At 46.4% G+C, this 19,219-nt stretch overlaps 1 protein-coding gene across 3 annotated transcripts in view; it reads left to right on the plus strand.

Moving 5' to 3' along the window:
• Positions 1–17,616, plus strand: part of CTCF (CCCTC-binding factor) — a 79,750-nt gene extending 62,134 nt beyond the window's left edge. The window contains exons 8-12 of one of the 3 annotated variants that reach the window (XM_023210177.3): positions 4,074–4,234; positions 5,565–5,747; positions 6,583–6,718; positions 15,122–15,283; positions 16,129–17,611. In XM_023210177.3, coding sequence (XP_023065945.1) covers positions 4,074–4,234; positions 5,565–5,747; positions 6,583–6,718; positions 15,122–15,283; positions 16,129–16,307 — 821 coding nt within the window. In that variant the 3' untranslated portion in view covers positions 16,308–17,611. Of the gene's footprint in view, positions 1–4,073; positions 4,235–5,564; positions 5,748–6,582; positions 6,719–15,121; positions 15,284–16,122 lie in introns of all 3 variants that reach the window. The other 2 variants (XM_023210176.3, XM_023210175.2) reach the window with 2 other exon arrangements.
• The last annotated feature ends 1,603 nt before the right edge of the window (positions 17,617–19,219 follow it).

Raw genomic sequence — 19,219 nt, forward strand, 5'->3', positions numbered from 1 at the left:
CCTCAGTTAATACAACTTGTAGCACCGTAAATACATAAATTAATAATCCCAAATGTAGCTGGGCCCTCACTGCTCCTAGCTATTCCAGCTGTTTGTTCTTGTCAGGTGTGCTCCAGTTCTTCTTTATGAGTCAGCGAATTCATTCCACAATATTTGGTGCTTGTTATATAGAGTTGGGCACCCTACTCTTCCTTTTTTTTTTTTTTTTTTTTTTTTGTTGAGATGGAATTTCCCTCGTCACCCAGGCTGGAGTGCAATGGTGCGAACTCAGCTCACTGCAACCTCTGCCTCCCAGGTTCAAGTGATTCTCCTGCCTCAGCCTCCTGAGTAGCTGGGATTATAGGCACATACCACCATGCCCACCTAAGGGTTTTTTTGTGTGTTTTTTAGTAGAGATGGGGTTTCACCATGTTGGCCAGGCTGGTCTTGAACTCCTGACTTCAGGTGATCTGCCTGCCTCGGCCTGCCAAAATGCTGGGATTACAGACATGAGCCAACGTGCCCAGCCCTCACTTATTTTTTTTGTGACCAAGTTTTGCACTTGTCACCCACGCTGGAGTACAGTGGTCCGATCTCTGTTCACTGCAACCTCCATCTCCTGGGTTCAAGCTGTTCTCCTGCCTCAGCCTCCTGAGTAGCTGGGACTACAGGTGCCTGCCACCATGGCTAATTTTTGTATTTTTAGTAGAGATAGGGTTTTACCATGTTGGCCAGGCTGCTCTCGAACTCCTGACCTCAGATGATCTGCCCTCACTGGCCTCCCAAAATGTTGGGATTACAGGCATGAACTACCACACCAGACCCCCTACTCCTACTTTCCTATAACCTCTAATTTTCCTTCTTTTTTCTCTCCCTTCTTGGTCTCAGTAAATGACTTCTCTTCCTACTTAAAAAATAAAGACAAAGGGCCAGGTGCGGTGGCTCACGCCTGTAATCCCAGCACTTCAGGAGGCCGAGGTGGGCAGATCGTTTGAGCTTAGAAGTTCCAGACCAGCCTGAACAACATGGCAAAACTCCCATCTCTACCAAAAATACAAAACAGCCGGTTGTGGTGAGGTGCACCTGTGGTTCCAGCTACTCAGGAGGCTGAGGTGGGAGGATCACTTGAGCTTAGGAGGTGTAGAGGTTGCAATGAGCCGAGATCGTGCCACTGCACTCCAGCTTGGGTGACAGACCCCATCTCAAAAAAAAAGAATCTTAGCCAGGCACAGTGGCTCACACTTGTAGTTTCAGCTATTCAGGAGGATAGGCCAGGAGTTCTAGACCAACCTGTGTGATACAGCAAGACCCAATCTCTTAAATAAAAATATGGCTGGGCGCAGTGGCTCACACCTCTAATCCCAGCACTTTGGGAGGCTGAGGTGGGTGGATCACAAGGTCAGGAGATGAAGACCATCCTGGCTAACATGGTGAAACCCTATCTCTACTAAAAATAGAAAAAATTAGCCAGGCATGGTGGCACGCGCCTATGGTCCCAGTTACTTGGGAGTCTGAGCTGAGATCGCGCCACGGCACTCCAGCCTGGGCAAGAGAGTGAGACTATCTCAAGAAGAAAAGAAAAAGAAAAAGAAAAAAAAAAATATATATATATATATATACACACATACATTATATATATATACACACATTATATATATATATTATATATATATATATGTATGTATGTATGTATGTCTTCGCTCTCTAGGTTTAACTCTTCTCCTCTTCTCTCCTTCCCAGCCAGCCTTTATGAAGAGTTGCATCCCTCACAGTCTTCTCTCCCTCATCTTTCTCTCTTATCTGGCTTATTCCCCATCACTCTGGTATAATGATCACTCTGGTATAATGACTCTTGCTTAAGGTCATGAATGACCCCACACTCTGAATGTAGTGAAGGCTCCTTTCCACTCTTCTTCCTAAGAGATGACTTGATCACTTAGCAGTGTTCTTCATAGTTGACAGCACCCTCTTCCTTTGAAACACTTTCTTCCCTTGGCTTCTGTGACACTAAATCCTGTTGGTTTTCTTTTTTCTCTTATTCCTCTCAACTTTCTCTTGTTTTAACCTTTTTTTCTCTCACTAGCCTTAACTCTAAGGGTTTTTTGTTGTTGTTGTTTTGTTTTGTTTAATTATTGGAGACTGTGTCTTTCTCTGTTGCCCAGGCTGGATTTCGGTGACGCAATCTTGGCTCACTGCAGCCTCGACTTCCCAGGCTCAAGCAGTCCTCCCACCTCAACCTCCCTGATAGCTGGGACCTCAGGCACATGCCACAAGGACCAGCTAATTTTTTTTCTTTTTTTTTTTTTTAGCTTTTGGTAGAGACAGGGTTTCACTATGTTGCCCTGGCTGGTCTCATACTGGACTCAAGCAATCCACCCACCTCAGCCTCCCAATATGCTGGGATTACAGGTGTGAGCCACCACGCCTGGCCCAACTCTTAGACTTCTTTGTGTGTGTGTGTGCATGTGTGCTTTGTGTGAGAGACAGAGTTTCACTCTGTCGCCCAGGCTGGAGTATAGTGGCACGATCTCGGCTCACTGCAGCCACTGCTGCCCTGTTTTAAATGATTTTCCTTCCTCATTTTCCCAAGTAGCTGGGACTACAGGTGTACACCACCATGCCCAACTAATTTTTGTATTTTATAGTAGAGAGGGGGTTTCACTATATGTTGACCAGGCCAGGTCTCAAACTTCTGACCTCAGGTGATCCACACGCCTTTGCCTTCCAAAGTGCTGGGATTCTTTTTGACATGGAGTCTTTGTCACCTAGGCTAGAGTGCAGTGCAGTGGCACAATCTTGGCTCACTGCAACCTCCGCCTCCCAGGTTCAAGCCATTCTCTTGCCTCAGCCTCCCAAGTGACTGGGATTACAGGTTTACAGGCATACACCACCACGCCCAGCTAATTTTTTTTTTTTTTTTTAGGAAGAGTCAGAGTTTTGCCATGTTGGCCAGGCTGGTCTTAAACTCCTCACCTCAGGTGATCCACCTGCCTCGGCCTCCCAAAGTTCTGGGATTACAGGCGTGAGCCACTGTGCTTGCCAACTCTTAGACTTCTTAAAGCATGACCCATACTTTTTATTTTAATTCTACTTTTTGCCTTAGTGATCTTATCAGCTCCCATGGTCTCAAATTCTAACAACTCTTTGTGGCATTGGTGGTACAGTGATAAGCATAGCTGCTTTCAAATCCTAACAACTTGCACATTTATATTCCTACTCCAGATCTTTATCTTGAGTTAACCTTATATAACTGTCTATCCCTTGCTATCCCACCCCTACATTGATGTCTCTCGCATTTCAAATTCAGCATGTCTAAAACTGAAGGTCTAAAACTTCTCTATCCCTTATACCCCCCGACTCCCCGACCCCAAAAATAACACATACAACTTGGTCTTAAGCCCTCTTCCACTATTCTTGTCTCAGTAAATGACCCCAACACCTACCTGGTTTTCCAGGCCTGATACCTACTTTCTTCTTCACTCTACAATCACTAAATCCTATTGATGCAGCTGCTTCCATCTCTCAGTTCTTCTTCCATCCACACCCATTGTCATCACCCTTGTCCCAGCCACCATCTTCTCCCTCCTGTTCTGTTTGAACAGTCTTAATTGTTCTCCCTGCACCTGTTACTCTGCCGTTTCCATTCATTTTTTGTATAGCACCCAGAGTAAACTTAAAAATCAGGAGAAATGGGCTGGGTGCAGTGGTTCACACCTATAATTCCAGCACTTTGGGAGGCCGAGGTGGGCAGATCACCAGGTCAGGAGATTGAGACCATCCTGGCTAACAGGCTAACACGACGAAACCCCGTGTTTATTAAAAATACAAAAAAAAAAAAAAAAAAAAAAATTAGCTGGGCGTGGTGGCAGGCGCCTATAGTCCCCAGCTACTCGGGAGGCTGAGGCAGGAGGATGGCATGAACCTGGGAGGTGGAACTTGCAGTAAGCTGAGATTGTGCCACTGTACTCCTGCCTGGGCGACAGAACAAGACTCTGTCTCAACGGAAAAAAAAAATCAGGAGAAATGTATTAGTAACTTATTAAAGTGCTTGTTTGTGTTTTAACGTTACACTGGGCTTTTTACTGTGCTTTCAGGTGTCCACTTGCGAAAGCAGCATTCCTATATTGAGCAAGGCAAGAAATGCCGTTACTGTGATGCTGTGTTTCATGAGCGCTATGCCCTCATCCAGCATCAGAAGTCACACAAGAATGAGAAGCGCTTTAAGTGCGACCAGTGTGATTACGCTTGTAGACAGGTAGGAACCTTCACTGAAAGTTGTTGGTGCTTCCTCAGTGTCTGATGTTATCAGAAGGCATTTACATATTTTAAGGATAGTATTTTCAAACTGTGGATTATGAGGAATGTCACCAAAATCAAAGGTCATGCTCCTTGTCAATTGTATTATCCCAGTGTCCCACTGATGTTTTATTCAGTCACAGCTTACCTCTTCCTTAAGCAGACATCTCTCTGAAAACTGTGGAAAGTAAGTCCAGGACTTGAGAGAGGGGAAGAATCTCATGCAGGGACATGACTCGTGGGGGAGAGCCAGAGAAGGAGCTCAGCAGGAATAAGCAGCTCTATCTGTGCTAGAATTATGGAAGCAGTTCTGCACCACACTAAAAATAACTTTATCAAGCCGGGACCAGTGGCTCACACCTATAATCCTAGCACTTTGGGAGGCCGAGATAGGCAACGGAGAGAGACCCTGTCTCTACAGAAAGAAAAATTAGGGCCAGGCACGGTGGCTCGAGTGCCTGTAATCCCAGCACTTTGGAAGACCGAGGTGGGTGGATCATTTGAGGTCAGGAGCTCGAGACCAGCCTGGCCAAGACGGTGAAACCCTGCCTCTACTAAAAATACAAAAATTAGCCAGGCGTGGTGATAGACATCTGTAATCCCAGCTACTCCGGAAGCTGAGGCAGGAGAATCGCTTGAACCTGCAGCAGAGGTTGCATTGAGCTGAGATTGCGCCACTGCACTCCAGCCTGGGTGACAGGGCGAGACTGTCTCCAAAAAAAAAAAAAAAAAAAAAATTAGCTGGGGCCAGGTGACTCACACCTGTAATCCCAGCACTTTGGGAAGCCAAAGCAAGCATATCATTTGAGGTTAGGAGTTCGAGACCAGCCTGGCCAACCTGATGAAACCCCATCTCTACTAAACAATACAAAAATCACCTGGGCATAGTGGCACACACCTGTAATCGCAGCTACTCGAGAGGCTAAGGCAGGAGAATTGCTTAAACCTGGGAGGTGGAGGTTGCAGCGAGCCAAGATGGTGGCACTGCACTCCATCCTGGGTGACAGCAAGACTCCGTCTCAAAAGAAAAAAAAAAATTAGCTGGGCATGGTGGCTCATGTCTATGGTCCCATTTTGAAGCTGCAGTAAACCATGATCACACCAGTGCTCTCCAGCCTTTGCAACAGAGCAAGACCCTGTCTCTAAATATATAGCTTTATCATCTCAAGCCGTGTTGAGTCTAGACCTAGCTTGGGTGAGAAAGACCTGTTGGCCACATGCATGCAGGTGGCAGCTGGGATAGTAGCCCCATGAGCAGGCTCTGAGGCCTTTCCCCCATGCCATTTCAGGAGAGGCACATGATCATGCACAAGCGCACCCACACCGGTGAGAAGCCTTATGCCTGCAGCCACTGCGATAAGACCTTCCGCCAGAAGCAGCTTCTCGACATGCACTTCAAGCGCTATCACGACCCCAACTTCGTCCCTGCGGCCTTTGTGTGTTCTAAGTGTGGGAAAACATTTACACGTCGGGTAAGGGTCAGAATTTCACTTTTCCTATTATGATACTGAATATTGGATTTTTGGACTTCCTCTGCAGAGCAAGGTAGTTTTTTTGACTGAGGTTATAAACAGAGATGCTCCATTGTTTGGAAAGAGTCACCCCATCTTGATGTTTCTACCCATGTGTGAGCCCTTCCACTGATGGGGAACACAGTATCTTTGAATAGATTGATTGTATAAAGAAATTTCCTGCTGGGCACGGTGGCTCACGCCTGTAATCCCAGCACTTTGGGAGGCCGTGGTGGGTGGATCATGAGGTCAGGAGATGGAGACCATCCTGGCTAACACGGTGAAACCCTGTCTACTAAAAATACAAAAAATTAACCGGGCGCAGTGGCAGGCCCCTATAATCGCAGCTACTCGGGAGGCTGAGGCAGGAGAAAGGCACAAACCAGGGAGGCGGAGCTTGAGTGAGCCAAGATCACGCCACTGCACTCCACCCTGGGCGAAAAAGCAAGACTCCGTCTCAAAAAAAAAAAAAAAAATTTCCTTAGGTGGATTGAAACCTGCATCCCACTCCACCCCTAGCTAGCTGTAGCCTGTGCAGGGTCTTCTCTTGAGGGCTGTGTTAGATCTTGACAGAACTAGGAGCTAGTCTGAATCCTCCCCCGTCTCTGTCTGTAGGCTGCTGAGCTCAGAGAACCCAGCCTTATCCATTTCCCCTGAGCAGAGACAGCATGTTCAGGACATACTTAGCAGATACTAGAATTTTTAGGCTTAATACGGATTTTATTAAAGTAAATAACTTCCAATGTGATCTTAGCTTTTTTAGTGGTGTGAAAGAGGATTTTGTTCTTTTTGTTAGAATACCATGGCAAGACATGCTGATAATTGTGCTGGCCCAGATGGTGTAGAGGGGGAGAATGGAGGAGAAACGAAGAAGAGTAAACGTGGAAGAAAAAGAAAGATGCGCTCTAAGAAAGAAGATTCCTCTGACAGTGGTAGGTGACTTGTTTCTTGATTTGCTTACTATGGCAGGCTTTGGAGCCCAGTTTCCAGTGTATTTATGTATGGATATGCTGAGATGTAGAGGCGGGCACATGCTCTTCCTTTCTTTAAACTTCTCATCTTCTAATGTCTGTTTACAACAGCAGTTAGTGTTTCTCTGGGGCACGTTTTCTTTTCTCCTCGTGGCATTCTGCTTATTAATGCCTTATAAGTAATCTTCAGTTAAAGTCAAAGCAGAATTAGTATTTGTATTTAGTTTATTCAAATATGTGATATTCTAAGGCCAGCCGAGTTTCTTGTCCTATGTTCTTAACTTTTACATTTAGGTAGCTGGTCTAGATTTGAGCAGTGAATCTAATGGACATGAAGAAAGTTGTTTAAGCATCTTCACTTATGGTTTGACTGCCTGTGTCAGCCTAGCCTTGAGAGGTGCTGATCAAGTCAGTGAAGGTCAGCCTTTCTCTTCCTACCTTAATCTCTCCATTTAAAGTTTAAAATCTTGCCTATTTTCCTATCACAGGTACTCTTTGGAGTGTTTTTTGCCTCTCTAGTCATGAAACCCAGGCAGGAGGTTATGCTTAGAAGTGCCAAGCCTTGGTCGGGCACAGTGGCTCACGCCTGTAATCCTAGCACTTCGGGAGACAAAGATGGGCAGATCACTTGAGGTCAGGAGTTTGAGACCAGCCTGGGGAACGTGGCAAAACCTTGTCTCTACAAAAAATTTAAAAATTGGCCAGGCGTGGTGGCTCAAGCCTGTAATCCCAGCACTTTGGGAGGCCAAGGTGGGCGGATCACGAGGTCAGGAGATCGAGACCATCCTGGCTAACACAGTGAAACCCTGTCTCTACTAAAAAAAAAAGACAAAAAACTGGCCGGGCGAGGTGGCGGGCGCCTGTAGTCCCAGCTACTTGGGAGGCTGAGACAGGAGAATGGTGTGAACCTGGGAGGCAGAGCTTGCAGTCAGTGGAGATCGCGCCACCGCACTCCAGCCTGGGTGACAGAGCGAGACTCCGTCTCAAAAAAAAAAAAAATTTAAAAATTAGCCCGATGTGGTGGTACATGCCCATAGTCCCAGCTACTCGAGAGGCTGAGGTGGGAGAATCACTTGAGCCCGGGAAATAGAGGCTGCAGTGAGCTGTGATCACGCCACTGCCTTCCATCCTAGGCGTCTTTTTTTGTCTCCAAAAAAAGAAGTGCCAGGCCTCACAAAGAGGGTGGAAGAACAAGAGTCTTGGTAATTTGGAGGCCACATTTAATTACACAACATGTTCAGAGTGTTAGATTCTATAGTGTGGATATGTGGTTGCTGGCATCCGGGTGGGAAGGCACCTCTGTAACTAAAGACTTAAGGTATGGATGGAAAAGGTGGTAGAGAGTTTGGTTTTAGGGAATGGACTTCCCAGAAGCACCATTAAACTGGAGAGATTATAGATGATGCCTGATAGTCTAGGGATTCTTCATTTTGTGTTTTGCACTGGTTGTCAGTAGAAATAGTGGGGAGGGGATGAGATTTTTGAAGAAGTAACATATTGGAGAACTTTAGTCACTTATTGGGCTTTTTTGTTTTTGAGTTTTTTGTTTGTTTGTTTTGTGTTCTTTTTTGTTTTTTGAGACGGTGTCTCCCTCTTGTTGCCCAGGCTGGAGTGCATTGGTGTGATTTCTGCTCACTGCACCTCCACCTCCTGGGTTCAAGTGATTCTCCTGCCTCAGCCTCCCAGGTAGCTGGGATTACAGGCATGACCCACAACGCCCTATTAATTTTTGTATTTTTAGTACAGATAGGGTTTCAGCATGTTGGCCAGGCTGGTCCCAAACCCCTGACCTCAGGTGATCTGCCCGCCTCGGCCTCCCAAAGTGCTGGGATTACAGGCGTGAGCCACCGTGCCCAGCTGTGTTTTTGTTTTTAGAGATGCAGTCCCACTGTGGGCCCAGGCTGGTCTCTTAACTTCTGGGCTCAAGTGATCCTCCTGCCTCGACCTCCCAATGTGCTAGGATTAGAGGCATGAGCCACTGCACCCGGCTACTTTATGCTTTTCTTTTTTTTTTTTTTTTTTTTTTTTTTTTGAGACAGAGCCTCGGTCTGTTGCCCAGGCTGAAGTGCAGTGGTGTGATCTTGGCTCACTACAAGTTCTGCCTCCCAGGTCCACGCCATTCTCCTGCCTCAGCCTCTCCAGTAGCTGGGACTGCAGGTGCCCGCCACCCTGCCTGGTGAATTTTTTTGTTTTATTTTTTGTTTTTTGTTTTTGTATTTTTAGTAGAGACAGGGTTTCACTGTGTTAGCCAGGGTGGTCTCAATCTCCTGACCTCGTGATCTGCCCTCCTCGGCCTCCCAAAAGTGCTGGGATTACAGGTGTGAGCCACTGTGCCCGGCCCTTTATGGGTTTTATTGTAAAACCTTCTCATGAAAGCACTAAGCTGTTTATATTTGAATCTGTAACAAGGTCCCCTTGCTTTTTTTTCCCTGTTTCTAAATGGAGTATCTGTTTTTTTGTTGTTGTTGTTTTTGTTTTGTTTTTTGTTGTTGTTGTTTTTGTTTGTTTTTGCTTTTTAAAAACTATTTATTTAATTTTTTTGATAAGCCTTTTTGTCGGTTTGAATAGTTACCTTAAACATCATTTAAGAATTGTGCCTCTTTGCGACATGGTGCATTTTGAGAATGATGTCTCTTTTTGCCTTTCTACAAATGATGTCTTGCCTAGTCACTCAATGCGCTCACATTGCCCCTCCTTCTGAGGCCCTCAGTCCCCATGTTTTCCTCTGCAAACAGTAGGGGCCAAGCAGCTTTAAAGCTTTTTGATCAGGTTTCATGTGGGGAGACATTATGCATTAACTGGCATATTGGAACTACCACTGAGGCACTATTAGTCAACAACTATTGGACTTTTACACTTTAGCCTCAGCTACTCCCCAGTAAGTGTAGTCCCAGGTCTTCTGCTAAAAGACAAAAAACAACCATGTGTAGGTGTATGTTATTTTGTTTGGTGTTTAGAGGAAGTCAAGGATTTGGATTGCTAATGATATGGTGACTCAGAATGGGTGTTGGTGTTTTTTTTTTTATTTTTTTTTTATTTTTGAGACAGAGTCTCACTCTGTCGCCCAGGCTGGAGTGCAGTGGCCAGATCTCAGCTCACTGCAAGCTCCGCCTCCTGGGTTCACGCCATTCTCCTGCCTCAGCCTCCCGAGTAGCTGGGACTACAGGCGCCCGCCACCTCGCCCGACTAGTTTTTTGTATTTTTAGTAGAGACGGGGTTTCACCGGGTTAGCCAGGATGGTGTCGATCTCCTGACCTCGTGATCCGCCCATCTCGGCCTCCCAAAGTGCTGGGATTACAGGCTTGAGCCACCGCACCCGGCCTTTTGTTGTTTTTTTTTGTGATGGAGTCTTACTCTGTCGCCCAGGCTGGAGTGCAGTGGCCGGATCTCAGCTCACTGCAAGCTCTGCCTCCCGGGTTTATGCCATTCTCCTGCCTCAACCTCCCAAGTAGCTGGGACTACAGGCGTCCGCCACCTCTCCTGGCTGGTTTTTTTTTTTGTTTGTTTGTTTTTAGTAGAGACGGGGTTTCACTGTGTTAGCCAGGGTGGTCTTGATCTCCTGACCTCGTGATCCGCTCGTCTTGGCCTCCCAAAGTGCTGGGATTACAGGCGTGAGCCACCGCTCCCGGCCTGGAGTATCTGTTTTAAGTAGCATCTTTTTCAGTCACTGGGTGTTAAGTGTATGCCTCCTTTAAGATGTCAATTTGCAGCCGGTCATGGTGGCTCACGCCTGTAATCCCAGCACTTCGGTAGGCCAAGGCAGACAGATCACCTTAGCTCAGGAGTTCAAGACCAGCCTGGGGAACATGGCAAAACCCTGTATCTACAAAAAAAAATACAAAAATCAGCAGGGGGTTGTGGCCTGCACCTTCGGTCCCAGCTATCTGGGAGGCTGAGGTGGGAGGATGGCTTGAGCCCAGTAGGTTGAAGCTGCAGTGAACTGAGATAGTGTCACTGAACTCCAGCCTGGGCGACAGAGCGAGACCCTGTCTCAAAAAAAAAAAAAAAGAAAGAAAATTATTGCAGTGAACTGTTGGGGGTTTTCAGAAATGTTGGGAGACTCCCAGATATTACCAGTGATCAGATAATCTTAACCTTTGGGGTCCCTATAGTTGCTCTTAGTTGCAAAGCCCTCTGCTGCCAGACTCTGTCCTATGTCCTGCTTTCTCCTGATACTTCCTTGTTCACTTCTGTGATTCATCTCCAGGAAGACCAGCTTCTTTCCCTCATCGTATGTAACCAGAAGCATATTAAGTCTAAAGAGATTATTGATAGCTTCTGATAGATTTCTACAGTTCTTCCTTCGGTCTGCTGCTGTTTAGTAGAGCACGAAATTTGGTTCAAGGCCTTATACCTAGTGACTCTATCTCCCCCAGAAAATGGACGTCAGCCTGGGCTCCATGCCACTGATGGCCATGCAGTCTTACTTGTCCTGACCCGGAAGTTCTGCTTGTCGGCTCTCTACAGAAATCGACCAGCAGATGGTCTGCTGCTGTTTTCAAGGCTTTTTGCCGAAATACCACCAAGCCAATAAGCCTTTGATCCTGTTAGCCTGCTTTTGTGTGCTTTTCCCCCCAATTCTGACTGAATTTGTTTAGTTTTCTAGGCATTGGGCCAACTTAGGCAATAGGGGGCTTAAAGAAGTTCAGCAGGGAAGCATCTCTCGTTTGACACACTGCCACTTATCTCTACATTCCCCACATTTTCACTTAGGATTTCAGTCACTTGAGAAATAAGGCATTTTATCTGGAAGATCAGGAGTTTACCCACAGATCTCTAAATTTAAACATTTTGTTCCAGAGAAAGAGAGTGCACGTCAATAACCTGTGCTTTCTAGAGGAAGGCAGGCATTGTACATTTTGTGCCACAGCCATGGGGGCGGGATAACAAAAGCTCTTTGGCTGCCTGCAGATGTGGGTGCCAGAACAGCCCAGACTGAGGGCAGAGGTTTGAATTCTACCTGCTGTGACTTGGCTGTGCATTACAATCACTTAGTTTCTCATTTTTTCTATAAAATGAGGGTAACACCCTCATTCAATGAAGTACTGAAGCCTAAGTGGAAAATGGTGAATATTTAATTGTGATGTTTGCTATAAGTAAAAGCTGTGTTTGTGGTAGACTGTAGGTTACAGAGCAGGATTACATGAGTTGCCTCAGTCCTGTTGATCTCCAGGTCACTATTAAGTGGAGTGAGAGTGCTACAGAAATTGCTCAGGGAAAGTGAGTCTCAGCTGGTCAGATGTCCCAGGTCACATACCTAGTAAGAGATCTGAGACTCAGAGCCTCATTACCTGACTCCTCGTCAGTATTCTTTATACAATAATTTCCTCACTTTTATGTACCACTTACTTTACCACGGATGGACAACTGTGGCATTAGGGAGGAGAGCAAAAGGGTTGAGAATGACACATTAGGTCTGGTACAGCTGGGAATTAAGTCCAAAAACTTGACTTTAAAAGAGAATCAATAATAGTTTCAAAAAAACTCTTGCTACTTACCTTAGCAAACAGGACCTCACAATGTGTAAGAATTTCTGGCCAGGCATGATGGATGAAGCCTGTAATCCTAACACTTTGGGAGGTCAGGAGTTAGAAGCTGCAGTGAGCTATGATCGCACCACTGCACTCTAGCCTGGGTGACAGAGCAAGACCCCGTCTCAAAAAAAAAAAGAAAAAGAATTTCCATCTTGTCCCCCGACACACACACACACACACACACACACACACACACACACACTCTTACCCCTCCTGCCCACTTAGAGATGAGCAGAACCATACCCCTCCTGCCCACTTAGAGATGAGCAGAACCACATCTCCAAGGGTCCATTTCAGGCTTAGTGTCCTGCTTTATCCTGGTATAGTAGGTAGGGGGATCATTAAAATTTGAAATTCAGTATTGTGTTGAATCAAAAAAGTAGGGTCTAAAGCTAAAAGGAAAAACTCATAGCCAATCCCACATAAAGTGTGAATAATAGTATTCAAGTCAATTTGCTTCATTCTGCTCCAATACCTGTTTATTATATTGATCCTGATAGCAAAAATTCCAGCAAAAGCATTTTTATTTATTACTTTGGAACCTCTGCTCCCCTAAAAGCATTTTTAAATGGACTTTTGTTTTGTTTTGTTTTTAATTTTTAATTTATCTTTTTTTGTTGTTGTTTGTTTTTCCCAAAGTCTTACTCTGTCACCCAGACTGGAGTGCAGTGGCATGATCTCAGCTCATTGCAACCTCTCTGCCTTTCAGGTTCAAGTGATTCTCATGCCTCAGCCTCCTGAGTAGCTAGGATTACAGGTGCCCGCCACCACACCTGGCTAATTTTTGTATTTTTAGTAGAGACGGGGTTTCACCATGTTGGCCAGGCTGGTCTCAAAGTCCTGACCTCAGGTGATCCACCCACCTCGACCTCCCAAAGTGCTGGGATTACAGGCATGAGCCACCACGCCTGGCCTAAATGGACCTTTTTTTTTTTTTTTAAACACAGGATCTCACTGTACCACCCAGGCTGAGTACAGTGGTGAAATCACAGCTCACTGCAGCCTCTACCTCCTTGGCTTAATTGGGCCTCCTGCCTCTGCCTCCTGAGTAGCTGGGACTACAGGCATGCATCACCTGTATCTTGCTAACTTCTTTCTTTTTTTTTCTTATTTTTTTTCCTTGAGACAGAGTCTCACTCTGTTGCCCAGGGTGGAGTGCAGTGACGTGATCTCGGCTCACTGCTACCTCCGCCTCTCAGGTTCAAGCAATTCTCCTGCCTCAGCCTCCTAAGTAGCTGGGATTACAGGCGCCTGCCACCATGCCTAGCTAATTTTTGTATTTTTAGTAGAGATGGGGTTTTACCATGGTGGCCAGGATGGTCTCGATTTCCTGACCTGCCTCGGCCTCCCAAAGTGCTGGGATTACAAAGTGCTGGGAGTCCACCTGCCTCGGCCTCCCAAAGTGCTGGGATTACAGGCCTGAGCCACCATGCCTGGCCACATTTTTTTTTTTTTTTTTTTTTGAGTAGAGACGGGGTTTCACCATATTTGCCAGGCTGGTCTTGAACTCTTGAACTCAAGCCGCCCACCTCGCCCTCCCAAAGTGCTGGGATTACAGGCATGAGCCACCATACCGAGCCAATTTTGTTTTTTTGTTTGTTTGTTTGTTTTTTCTTTTCTCTCTCTCTCTGGAGACAGTGTTTCACTCTTGTTGTCCAGGCTGGAGTGCAATGGCGGATCTCAGCTCCCCGCAATCTCTGCCTCCCGGGTTCAAGTGATTCTTCTGCCTCAGCCTCCCAAGTAACTGAGATTTCAGGTATGCGCCACCATGCCCAGCTAATTTTATATTTTTAGTAGAGTCAGGGTTTCTCCATGTTGGTCAGGCTGGTCTTGAACTTCCAACCTCAGGTGATCCACCAGCCTCAGCCTCCCAAAGTGCTAGGATTACAGGCGTGAGCCACCGCGCCCAGCTGCCAGTTTCTTATTTCTTGTAGAGATAATGTCTCACTATGTTACCCAAGCTGGTCTTGAACTCCTGAACATGAGTGATCCTCCAATCTCAGCCTCGCAGAGTGCTGGGATTATAGGTGTGAACCACTGTGCCCAGCCTTAAATTGGTTTTTCTCAGTCAATAAAATAATTGACTGAGCACAGTGGCTCACGCCTGTAATTCCAGCACTTTGGGAGGTCGAAGTGGGCAGATCACCTGAGATCTGGAGTTTGAGACCAGCTTGGCCAACATGGCGAAACCCTGTCTCGACAAAAAATACAAAGATTACCTGGATTGGCTGGGCAAGTTGGCTCATGCCTGTAATCCCAGCACTTTGGGAGGCCGAGGCAGGTGGATCACCTGAGGTCAGGAGTTCAAGACCAGCCTGACCAATATGGTGAAAGCCCGTCTCTACTGAAAATACAAACATTAGTTGGGCGTGGTGGCGTATGCCTGTAGTCACAACTACTAAGGAGGCTGAGACAGAACAACTACTAAGGAGGCTGAGACAGAAGAATTGCTTGAACCCAGGTTGCGGAGGTTGCAGTGAGCCGAGATCGTGCCACTACATTCCAGCCTGGGAGATAGAGTGAGATCTGTCTCAAAAGAAAAAAGAAAAAGAAAAATTACCTGGGCATAGCGGTGCGTGCCTGTAGTCCCTGCCCCTCAGGAGGCTGAGCCATGAGAATTACTTGAATCTGGGAGGTGGAGGTGGCAGTGAGCCGAGATCGTGCCACTGCACTCCAGCCTGGGCAACAGAGTGAGACTCTGTCTCAAAAATAAGAAAAGAAATATATATATGTATAAAACAAGACTTCAAAGAATATATAATTGTTTTCTTTCTTCTGCACCACCCTTCTCCTTGTCCCACCGTCCTGTGCTTCCTGATATCATGAAAAGAAAATGCTGAACCAGATCTGGACGACAATGAGGATGAGGAGGAGCCTGCCGTAGAAATTGAACCCGAGCCAGAGCCTCAGCCTGTGACCCCAGCCCCACCACCTGCCAAGAAGCGGAGAGGACGACCCCCTGGCAGAACCAACCAGCCCAAACAGAACCAGCGTAAGTTGTTCATCTCTGCTCTGGAGGCTGGAGTCTTCTCCGAGCATGTGGGGGAGCCAGATGGGTCCTTGTTCTTTGGGGAGGTGGGAACTAAGCCATGAGAACAAGTTAAGGGCATGTCGAGAACAAACTCTCAGAAAATGGTTTTTTAGGAGTTTTTACTGAGGAACATCTGAGGAAGTCTTTAGAGGCCTGTTACATTTCAAGGAGAAGAAGTCCAGAGTAGAACGGTACTTGTGTTCTACAAGATGGGTACTGTTAATGTGGGCGGGTTTTGAAAAACAACCGAAGTCACAGTCAGCTGGCAGAATGGATGCGGTAATGAATATAAAAGAGCCAAATCGTAAAAGGTGGAGAGGGAAAGCAGTTTTTGTGCTGAGATTGCCCCTTCTAAGAAACTCAGGGTCAGGCACACTGGCTAACACCTGTGATCCCAGCACTTTGGGGGATCAAAGCGAGAGGATCACCTGAGGTCAGGAGTTCCATACCAGCCTGGCCAACATGGTAAAACCCCATCTCTGCTAAAAATACAAAAATTAGCCAGGCATAGGGGCGGGCGCCTGTAGTCCCAGCTACTCAGGAGGCTGAGGTAGGAAAATCACTTTAACCCGAGAGGCAGAGGTTGCAGTGAGCCAAGATCGTGCCAGTGCATTCCAGCCTGGTGATACAGCAAGACTCCGTCTCAAAAAATAAAATAAAAAATAAATTGACTCTCTGGACCACTATCTAGTAAGGCTTTCCTGCATTGCTGACATCCTGTTCGATGTCAGTGTGAAGGACCCTTGTGATTCTTGGGGCTTTAATGCACCATTTGTTCTGTCTGTGCTCTTCTTTGCCAGCAACAGCTATCATTCAGGTTGAAGACCAGAATACAGGTGCAATTGAAAACATTATAGTTGAAGTAAAAAAAGAGCCAGATGCTGAGCCCGCAGAGGGAGAGGAAGAGGAGCCCCAGCCAGCTGCCACAGACGCCCCCAACGGAGACCTCACGCCCGAGATGATCCTCAGCATGATGGACCGGTGATGGCGGAGCCTTGTGTGTCGCCAGGACTGCTCTGGGCTGTGTTTAAACGGCCCGCATCTTAATTTTTCTCCCTTCTTTCTTTTTTTGGCTTTGGGAAAAGCATCATTTTACCAAACATACCAAGAACGAAAACTTCAAGGATGATGTTAGAAAAAAATGTGATTTAACTAGAACTTGCTGTCTGATGTTAGCAAATCATGGAATGTTCTGAGTCCCCGAGGGTTTACTGTGAAGTGCTGAGGACAGTGTTGACGACTAACTCGTTTTCCTAGATGGAAACGGAGACATTGATCCCTCCCTCCATGTGGTAAACCACTCCAGAATGGCCACCAGGCTTCCCAGAGTTCTATGGTCTTCTTCCCAAGAGAGTTTTTAATTGTAAATGCATACTTGGGAAGGACTTAGACTTTTAAACTGTTTTTTGCTTTTGCTTTTCCCTGACTCCCTTTGCTTGGAGTCAGCTGCACACCAGTAGTATGGCATGCTACGATCAGGTTCTGTCCTGAAAGCTTTGCCTCTTTCTTGGCAAAGTTTCTGGTATGGTCAAGCTTGTAAATAACTTTTTTTACATTTTAATCTTTTCCATTAATTAAGAGGTTGAAAAGAACTGCAGTGTAAGAAAACCCAGCATTTTAATTACTTGCAAATTAAGTTACCACAGACTCTGTAGTGTGTAAATGTTGACAAGGAATTGGATCACAATCATGTAGCAGAATGGCACCCAGACCACTGCCCACCAGTGACGGACACCCACGTGGCAGATCATGATTTCCAGCCCACGGAGCCAGCATTTGAACCTTGTACAATTAACTTTCAGTTATGATTTCCCATCAACATTTTCTTTGCCCCGTTTGTAGCTGATTGTTGTGTTTTATAAATCTTCTGTTAAAGCAGAAGGGTGATTATGAGTGGGTCACAGCAGCCCTTATAAGCTGGGCCAGAAAATTTCACTAGGTCAGAAATTTAAACTTTGGATCTTCAAAAAATAATAATGTGAAACAAAACCAACTAAAAAGTGATTCTTGCACATGAACTGTCACATGTTTAAAAATGTGTTTTTTAGAAAGCCTCAGTCTTACTGATTTCAAACACTTTTTTCTTCTGTGTATTGCTTTTAAGAAAGCCATCAGTTAGCTATCAGACTCTAGGTTGATGCATTTTGTACTTAGCTGTACTGTGTGATATTTTTCATTATTTTAGGATGCCAACATGAGACCTGTAATAAAATATGTAATGGGGTTGAAAGCTGGGGAGGAGGATCTACTGCTGTACAGCTAATAAATCATAACGGATTAACAAGTGCTCCAAAGACTCCATCTTGCGTGATTCCTGCCTGCTTGAGGGAGGTTGGGGGACTGCATACATGGTTCCAGGCTGTGCAGGCTGCTGCCTTTCACAGGCAACCTCTGTTCCTGGGATGGTACTTTCTCCAGCAGATGGGAGGATATCTTGGCGGGTGACTGGATATTGAGTACATCCTGCTATAACTTTTTTCTTTTTTTTTTTTTTTTTGAGATGGAGTCTCGCTCCGTTGCCCAGGCTGGAGCGCAGTGGCGCAATCTCGGCTCACTGCAACCTGTCTCCTGGATTCACGCCATTCTCCTGCGTCAACCTCCCGAGTAGCTGGGACTACAGGTGCCTGCCACCACGCCTGGCCAATTTTTTGTATTTGAGACGGGGTTTCACTGTGTTAGCCAGATGGTCTCTATCTCCTGACCTCATGATCCACCCGCCTCAGCCTCCCAAAGTGCTGGGATTACAGGCGTGAGCCACCGTGCCCGGCCCCTGCTGTAACTTTCTAACTCCCCAGAAAGTGTGTTTGAGTACAGGTGAGTAGATGGACGGCAGCCAGCTTCCGTGATCCGCTTGAGGAGTAGGCGCCCCGTGCACAGAGTAGATGGGCCACAGAGCTGCTTAGAGTGAAAGGGGTAATGGGAGGCTCTCAGCATCTCAGCTCAAGGAGGCCTGGGATCAGATGTACCTGGAGCTCTGCCAGGTGTGAGGGAACAGAGAAGCTGGACCCAGCCTGCCCTAGAGAAGTTCATTTGAAAGGAGAGACAGATGCACAACCATCAGGTAGTGAGGAGACTGTCTTAGATAATAGATCTGCCTGTTAGCACCCCAGGAAGGTGGATGGAGTTGTGTCGTGTTTGGAATCTTAGGCGTGACTGGAAAATCATCATGCTGCTGCCGTTTCTAGGCAGATTGCTTTGGCAAACCCACTTTAGGCGAAAGTTTAAACCACTTACTCGAGTTTTTTAACCAAAATTCTAACTTACAAGTTTTCAATGAGAAGTAACAGCAAAATGTGTGAAGCTTTTGGCTGCCTAGTGCTGTCCACACAGATGGGTCTCCCAGGAAAACAACCCAGGGCCTCCTGGGGCCTCGGGATTCAGCCAGGCAGTGAACTCCTTGCTCTGAAAGTTAGTGGTCTCGGTCTGTTGGAGCTTGAGTTCTGTCTCCCATCCATAGTTTACCCACCAGGGTACCCACTACCAGTCAGCCAAAACTTTTTTTTGAGACGGAGTCTCACTTTGTCACCCAAGCTGGAGTGCAGTGGCACAATCTCGGATCATTTCAACCTCCACCTCCTGGGTTCAAGGGATTCTCCTGCCTCAGCCTCCTGAGAAGCTGGAATTACAGGCACCCACCACCACACCCAGCTAATTTTTGTATTTTTAGTAGAGATGGGGTTTCACCATGTTGATCAGGCTAATTTCGAACTCCTGACCTCAGGTGATCCGCCCACCTCAGCCTCCCAAAGTTCTGGGATTACAGGCATGAGCCACCACACCTGGCCCCAACTTTTTTTTAATTCCAGTTTTTTTTTGAGACAGGGTCTCACTCTCACCTAGGCTGGGATGTGGTGGCACAAACAACTCACTGTGACCTCGAACTAGGCTCAAGCAATC

Source organism: Piliocolobus tephrosceles, chromosome 17, assembly GCF_002776525.5.
Source record: "Piliocolobus tephrosceles isolate RC106 chromosome 17, ASM277652v3, whole genome shotgun sequence".
Classification (NCBI taxonomy): domain Eukaryota; kingdom Metazoa; phylum Chordata; class Mammalia; order Primates; family Cercopithecidae; genus Piliocolobus; species Piliocolobus tephrosceles.